Source organism: Crocuta crocuta, unplaced genomic scaffold (assembly GCF_008692635.1).
Source record: "Crocuta crocuta isolate KB4526 unplaced genomic scaffold, BGI_CrCroc_1.0 scaffold296, whole genome shotgun sequence".
Taxonomy (NCBI): domain Eukaryota; kingdom Metazoa; phylum Chordata; class Mammalia; order Carnivora; family Hyaenidae; genus Crocuta; species Crocuta crocuta.
In genome coordinates this window covers 1023170-1031499 of record NW_027530504.1, presented here as the reverse complement: position 1 = coordinate 1031499, position 8330 = coordinate 1023170, and the positions used below count along the sequence as shown (strand labels likewise).

Below are 8330 nucleotides of genomic sequence, written 5' to 3'. Positions count from 1 at the left end.
GAGGCGGCGGCAAGCCAACATCACTAGTCATTAGGGAAGTGCAAATAAAACCTTCAGCGAGATACCACCTGACACCCGTGTGGATTGCAGTTGTCAAAAAGAAGGAAGCACGTGTTGGCGAAATGTGGATAATTGGAGCCATGGTGCGCCATTGGTGGGAATGTAAAATGGCGCAGCCGACATGGATAACGGTATGAAGGTTCCTCAAAAATGCAAAACCAGTAAATGTTAACTGAGTGGAATTTAAGTAAAAACTTAAAAAAATTAAACGTAGAATTACCGTGCAACAATTCTTCTGGGCATATCCCCAAAAGAATTGAAAGCAGGGTCCCCAAGAGATGTTCATAACATTTTTTCACGATAGGCGAAAGGTGGAAGCAATCCAGGTGTCCGTTGATGGATGAATGGGTAAGCAAATTGTGGAATACACACAACGGACTGTTATTTATCCCTAAAACTGGAAGAAATTCTGACCCTTGCCACAACATAGATGAACCTCAAGGACATTTTCCTACACGAAATAAGGCAGTCACAAGAAGACCAATACTGTATGATGCCGTTTACATGAGATAATTAGAGTAGTCGAAATCACAGAGCCAGAGTAGTGTCACCAGGAGCTGAGGGGTGGAGGGATGGGGTTATTGTTCAGTGGGTACGGAGTTTCAGTCCTGCACGAAAGAGGAGCTGTGGAGATGGGCGGTGGTGACGGCCGCACAACATTACGGATGTGTTTTATACCACTGCGCTGCGCACTTAGATGTGGTTACGGTGGTAATTTTTTTTTGTTTGTTATGTGTATTTTACCACCATAAAAAAAATTGGGGGGTGGGGGAATGCATGGGGTTATCTTAGAAAGTCGATTCTTTTTCAGTTATCTTTAAATCTCAACGGTTTAAGTTCAAGAAAATGTCTCAGCGTGGTCCTATCATGTCTTCAGCGTTTCCCTAACTTTCGAACCAGGCTCAGAGCCTGCAGCGGGGAACAGTATCTCGCTAGGATTTAATAGCCTTCTTCTGTTTTTCTTTGTGTTTATTTTTGTAGCTACGGTAGTAGTTTTCTTGTGCCCTGAAGGGAACTGGGGTTGATTCATCTAAAGTCCCTTAAAGCAGAGAATCATAAAAAAAAAGGCAATTCAAACCTTATATATTGTAACTTAGAGCATGTCCGCGCATACTTACTTACGATATCAATAATGTAAGTTGCTGGGGGGTGGGGGTGAGATCCCGGGCTCTCAGCGTGGTGCCTCCCCTCCCCCCTTAGCACCCTGTTGTGAGCCAGGCTCACGGGGTGGGGGGAGCATCCTGAACTCAGGCCCGCCTCCTCTTCTTGCTTTTTGTTCAGGCATCCGTGATTTCGGCGTGATCTGACACTTCAGTCTGACGCGAGTTAGCACTCCTGACTCGCAGGTTATCGTGAATTCTTCTGGTCTGAATTCAGTAAAGGAAGCTGTATCCTGGGTGTCCTTCTTGGTCGGAACGTATGTTTTCAAAAGCTCTAGGGTTTGTTGTCGCTTTGCCTGCATTAAAAAGTTGTAATTTGCGAGTCCAGCTGCAGTACCTTGGGCGGCTGGGGTCGTCATTTTGGCTTTTTTTTCCAGCCAGGTGCAGCGTGTGCGTGCGTGCATGTGTGCGTGCGTGCGTGTGTGTGTGTGTGTGTGTGGCTGTTCCTCTTGATAGCATCTTGTAAGTTAGAACCGTTCTACCAGTGTGTGAGAGGTGCTCTCCAGTTAAATTTCCTGGAGAAAACGAAACGAATGGCTTCGGTTCTGTTGACTGTCAGCACCACATGACTTCCTGTGGCCCAAGTACTTGCCCCGGGAACTCATGACCTTGTTACATCTGTCGCTTGCTGGAAAATGTTCTGCCCGGCCCATCTTTTCTTCTAGTTTGAGCCCGCTGACGGGCACCCTGAGTCCTTGTACACACAAGCCACACCCCAATGCACCGTCTACAGTTTGGGTCTCCTTAAAGTAAAGCACGATTTGCACAGCAGTGTGAGTGGAGAATTCTGTGTTTTCACAGCCTCCCCTGAAGTCTTTTATCATTTTCTTAATCGCCTTAATTTAGGGCCGGGTTTTAAAGAGAGTTGCCTATATTTGCATCTTTCTAGATAATTCTACATAGTTCTCAGAGAAACAGCTATTTTCACACTGTCGTTTTATGATACTAAATCGAATTAAAAGTAACACAGCGGGCACTGCCAAGTTTATGCCATAACCACTGTGTCTCCTNTTCTTCAAAACTCAAGCCGACTCCTGGGTGGGGGCACCTGGTGTGCGAGGCTTTAGGCACAGGGTTGTTGGGTTTTTTTTAAATGTTTACTTATTTTTGATAGAACACAAATGGGCAGAGGTGAAGAGAGAGAGGGAGACACAGAATCCGAGCAGCTCCAGGCTCCGAGCTGTCAGCACAGAGCCCGACGCGGGGCTCGAACCCACGGACTGTGAGATCATGACCTGAACTGAAGTCGGAGGCTCAACCGACAGAGCCCCCAGGCGCCCCAGGCACAGGGTTTGCAGAGCAGAGGGAGTGGAGACCCGCTGGCCAGTGGCCGTCCTTGCGGCTGGTGGTGGGAGGGCCTCTACTCCTCCTTTTCTTTGTGGCCAATCATGCTGGTTTTCCACGTAGATCGTAATATAGACTCGTGCTTTCCACTAAACGTACTTAAGGAAGTGTGCGAAGTGTTTTAAAGGAAAATACTTGAGAAAGCAATAGCTTGGGTGGTACCCGATTTGAGGAACCTCCTGGAAAGGGTATTAGGACCAGTGACGTGTGCAAATAACACTGAAACAGAGGCAGAGGGGGTGGGGCAGCCCAGCCCGGTCCTGGTGGGCGGGGGCACGGACTCCGTCTTCTCTCTGTGTTCAGGGGAGCAGTGGTGACATCTGACGCAGCAGGCGTTCCCGGGTGGGGGGCCGCCCTTGGGGTGTCCAGCAAAGTGGGAGGGACAGAACCCCAGAACAGGGCTTCCTGCTTCTGCCATTTATTTCACTTATGACCCTCCAGCAATCGTTTAACCTCTCTGTGCCTCAGTTTCCCCAGCTCTAGAATGCCCATTTTATCCCTCACATCATCACCACGAGGGGTAAGTGGGGCGATACGCGTGAAAGCGTTTAGCCAAGCATGACGCCATAGTCACGTAGCGCTCAGATAATGTTATGGGAATGTTAACATCTTCCTACCTCCAAGAGTTGTTTTAAGGATCCGGTAGGTTTATGTCTTTATTTGAAAGTGAGAGCAAACTGTGAGACTATTAAGTACTGTCATTATGGTTATCGTCGTCTTTCTTTCATTGGTTTGAGAATAAAAATTACTAAAGGGCAAGGACTTTGTTAATCTGTTTGTGGGACTTAAATATGTTATGTTCCCTGACCTTGAAGATCAGCCACTTTCCAAATTCTCATGGGTTTGAGAAACGGCACACAGCCCTGCCTCTAACCCAGGCTGATGGGACACTTTTCTCTTGATATTCTCAGAGGGATGGTAAACCCAGAGCTGGCTTTTAACCATAGCCCGTGTGACCTAGAGCAAATGACAGCACCTGGCCGGCTTGGGACCCCCTTCTATAAAATCGGAGGAGGGTTAATAACAGCCGCCTCGTGGGGCTGATGAGATGAGGCGCGCAGAGCTTCTAGCACAGACGCTGGGACTGTCCGTACTTGGCCCCGTCCCTTCCCCTCACTCCCACTGTGGCGGACCCTGGATGGCGCACAAAGAGGCACTTCAGAGCAATTTTTAGAGTCAGGGGAAGGTAAGGGTGCGTCTACGGGAGGAGCCAAAGACCAGAACCAGAAGTGGTGTGGAAATGACCCCTGAAAGTACACTTAGTATATGAGTAGACGGAAGACGTTCAGCGTTATCGGGCTTATTAAGGAAATACAAATTAAAATGAGGTATGTCTAAAAAATAATGAGCTTTTGATGTTTGGTTAGCGAGTCAGACATCCCAGATGTTCACTGTGGTAGTGAAAAGGGTAGCAACCCTTTCAATGTGTGGTTTTTTTTCTTTTTTAATTGAGATAAATCACATACCATAAAATTCACCCTTTTATTGTGTATAGAATTACACGACCATCACCACTATCTGATTTCAAAACCCCTGTACCCATTAAGCAGCTGTCTCCTATTCCCTCAGCCCTGGAAACCACCAATCTGGTTCCCGTCCCTCTGGATCAACCTATTCTGGGCTTTTCATAAAAATCACACAATATGTGACCTCTTATATCTGGCTTCTTTCACTTGCTGCACTTAGCACTGACGGCCACTTAGGCTGTTTCCACCTTTTGGCTTTTGTGAACAGAGCTCTTACACGTGTACCTGTATTTGTTTGAGTACCTGTCTCCCATTCTTTTGGGTTTATGCATAGACATTTCTGGGCCCTATAGTAATTCTATACTTCCTTCGTTTTTGAAGCAGGTTTATTTTGCCGGAAACACAAGTGTTGGTTGACTTTTTTTTTCTTCCAGCATTTTGAATATGTCCTCCCATTACCTTCTAAGCTGCCATGATTTCTTTTTCTTTTTCTGTTTTTAACTTGTTCACTTATTCATGTATTTGATAAATACTCTATGATGGATTTTGGGCGGTGTTGTTGTTATTGTCGTTGTCATTTAGGTTTGGGGGATTGGCTGCCGGGTTTCTGATGAGAGAGAGGCCAGCTGTTAACCTTACTGAGAACGCCTTGTACCGAATGAGCCGCTTCTCTCTCGCTGCTTCCTCCTTGGCATTGGCTCTGACGGTTTGATTATGATGTGTAGGTCACATCCCTGAGTTTTCCCTACTTGGAATTTACTGAGCTTTGTAGATGTCCCTCCAAAACTTCCAAAGTTTGGGAAGTGTATTCAGATCTTTCTGCCCCATCTCTTCCCTTTGTTTCGGGACTTCTCAGTGTGGATCTCAGTGTGTGTGTGTTGATACACATACGTGATGTGTCATGTACCTTTGAGGCTGTGTTCATTTCTCTCTTTTTCCTTTGTTTTATTCAGATTGCGTAATCTCCACTGACCTGTTTTCCAGTTTGTTGATTCTTCTGCCTGCTCAAATCGGCCGTTGAGCTTCTCCAGGGAATTTTTCATTTTAGTCATTGTATTTTTCAACTCTGGAATTTCTACTTGGTTCTTTTTTGTAAATTTCTAACACTTTTTGATATTTCCTATTTGGTGACACATTATCTTCATTCTTTCCTTTAGCTCTTTGGACATGGTTTCTTTTTATTTCTTGAATATATTTAAAATAGCAGACTTTAAGCTTTTGGCTAGTAGGGCTTTCTCAAGAGCAATTTTTATTGACTCCTTTTTTTCTTATGGATGGACCATACTTTTGTTTCTTTGTTGTATTGCTGTTTTTTGGTTGAACACGGGACATGTAGAATAACATAATGTGGCAGTTCTGGACATCAGATTCTCCTTTTCACCCACACTTTCGTAGTTTGTTTTTATTATTTTGTTAGTGGCTTTTGTGAAATAATTCTGTAAAGTCATATGTGACCACTGAGGCCTCTGCTCATTTAACTCACAGGTCATGTAATGATTAGACATTTCCATTAAGCCTCAAATCAATAACTCTCCCAATCTTTGTCAAGGATTTAAAAATAATTTTTTTACTGTTTATTTTTGAGGGAAAGAGAGAGACAGAGCACAAGTGGGGGAGAGGCAGAGAGAGAGAGACACACAGAATCCAAAGCAGGTTCTAGGCTCCGAGCTATTAGCATAGAGCCCAGCTCGGAACTCAAACCCACCGACCGCGAGATCATGATGTGAGCCAAAGTCGGACGCTTAACCGACTGAGCCACCCAGGCGCCCCTGCCAAGGACTTCTGTGTGCACATTGGGCACGCTTTCAGTGCTCAGACAGGCGTTTGACAACTCTGCCTTGGCCTTCACTTCCTGCTTACATAGACTCTGAAGATCAGCCGGAGGCGAGAGTTTGGGGCCTTCTCATGTCTTTGCTGACCGTTCATAGTGCCCGGCCATGCCCACAGCTTTTGCCTGCAGACAGCCTTCTAGATTACCAGGAGACCTCCAGACCTCCCAGGGAGGCACCCCACTTTTCTGTCTATGCTTTGTGGTCGGCCAGTTTGCCCAGATTGTTACCCTCTGCCTCAGGCAGCTGTGGTAATAAACAATTGCCTCTAATTGTTTTCAACAAACGCCCTTGAGGAAAGTGCACTTCAGACTGGGCATACTCCAAAGCTGGAATGTAAAGATGGCCTTGTGAGTAGAGTCTTCCAGGGAGCTACCAGACAGGAAAATCGTGACAGTTCTCTGGGAAGGGGGGTTTGATGGAACTCAACCCATTCTGCCCCCTCAGTAGCTGTCAGACGGCTGGCTTCCGTTCTGACTGCAGATGACGGTTAACAGGGCTAGTGCAGCAATGGGGAGGGGTGGATGGGAATAAGGCAAGTTAAAGTGCCTGAAAGCTTTTTCATTTCCCGTTTATTTATTTATTTTGAGAGCGAGCACACGCGCAAGTGAAGAAGGGGCAGAGGGAGGGGGAGAGAGAGAATCCTAAGCAGGTTCCATCCGATCAGCGCACAGCCCGACCACAGGGATCGATCCCACGAACCGTGAGATCATGACCTGAGTTAAAACCAGGAGTTGGATGCCCAACTGACCGAGCCAGCCAGGCGCCCTGCCACAAAGCTCTTTTATTCTTCCCAAGATTCAGCCATTTTTCTCGAATAGACATTCCACACAGATTGTGCAAACCTTTGGTTAATTTCTAGAATTCTGGAAACGTTGCTTCTGATCATTTTTGCCAGAGAATGAAATGAAAGCGGAGGGCTGGGTGGTGGAATTGTAACATGGGGCTGTGGGCCTTCGCTCTAGGGACAGAGGGGCTGGACTGCGGCCGCTCCAGTGACTGGGAGCATGTTAACTTGCCCCTCTCAGCCTCAGTTTCTCATCTATAGAACGGCGACAGTTCTGGGGCACCCGGGGGGCTCGGTCGGTGAAGTGTCTGACTTCGGCTCAGGTCATGATCTCGCGGTCCGGGAGTTCGAGCCCCGCGTTGGGCTCTGTGCTGACAGCTCAGAGCCTGGAGCTGCTTCGGATTCCGTGTCTCCGTCTCTCTCCTCCCTTCCCCTGCTCACACTCGGTCTCTCTCTCTCTCAAAAATAAGCATTGAAAATTTTTTAAAAAATGGTGACAGTTCTGTCACAGTGCTGTGAGCTACCAGTGAAGGCGTCCAGCAGGCAATGTGCTTGGCTCTGCTGAGTGAGTCGTTATCCCTGTTGTGGCTGGCATCCAACAGAAAACTTGGTATGATCTACCGGCAAATACTCTAGAAGGATGTGAAAGTTGAGGTATGCTACAACCAAGATAGAAGAAAAATCCCTGGCAATGCAGGGAAAACCCGAGGTTGGACGAAAACACACGGCAATGTCAGGGTTTTGGGTCGTATGTGCTCCCTTCTCCATTTTTTTTAATCACTGAGAAAGATAAATGTTTACTCACAGTAAGAATCTCTTCTTAAAGACGGGGTGGGGGGCTCTTCAGGAGGGCCCAGGCAGGAGCACCCCCGTTAGACGCTGGGATGGTGGAAGTGCCTTTCCAGACACGCCTTCAGGGACTTTTTGGTAAGCAGTGTTTCCTGAATCTCAGCAAGGAAACTGGGAGGTATTTCCTGCTGTTCTTCAGCGTCCTGGGGGCCGGGGGTCACTGCTGCCTCCGCAGAGTGGGCTCTGGAAGTGGTGCTTAAAACCTAGGAGCCCCCTTTTAAATTCTGTCATCCAATCCAGAGGTTTCCTCGTGGGGCCTCCGTTTCCTCATCTGCTGAGTGGGAAAACGATGGGACGCTCTTCCTTGATGCTTCTGGAAGGATGGAGGGGAGGCTGTCCCTAGTGCCTGGGGCCCCGCAGGTGGCTGTGTCCGTGCCGATGGCCTCTGTAACTTGGCGGCGCTTGTGTTTCCATTTCAGGTTCCGAGGCGCACCCATTATACCCGTGGCGGCCAGGCCTGGGGGGCCGGAGGCCCCTGAAACTGANTTAGCGCACCTCCCTCCCCCCCCACAGGCCCACCTTAGCGCACCCTCCCTCACCTCCCTCCAAAAGTCAAACCAAAACAGAAGCAGAGGCCTCACTCTCTAGTTCAAAGTCCTGCCCAGCTGTCCACACCCCATAGGTCTTTGTTTTTCCTTCCTGTTGCCCAACACCCCCACCCGGACCCAGCAGCCCCCGCCTCCTGGAGACCATGCCGTGCCCCCGTGCGTCCCCCTGGCTGATGGACATGGGCCGTGCGCCTCAGGTCCTCATGGTCTCGGCCATGTAATGGAGCCTCTGAGGCACAGGCTCTGCGTCCAGACCTGTGGTAGTAGATCAAGGGAGGGGACCCAGC

At 48.1% G+C, this 8330-nt stretch overlaps 1 protein-coding gene across 1 annotated transcript in view; it reads left to right on the top strand.

Moving 5' to 3' along the window:
• EEFSEC (eukaryotic elongation factor, selenocysteine-tRNA specific) overlaps window positions 1–8330 on the top strand; it is a 179757-nt gene that overhangs the window by 95166 nt on the left and 76261 nt on the right. Inside the window, 1 exon segment of the mRNA XM_077766869.1 lies at window positions 7915–8008. Within this exon segment, the coding sequence (XP_077622995.1) occupies window positions 7915–8008 (94 nt within the window).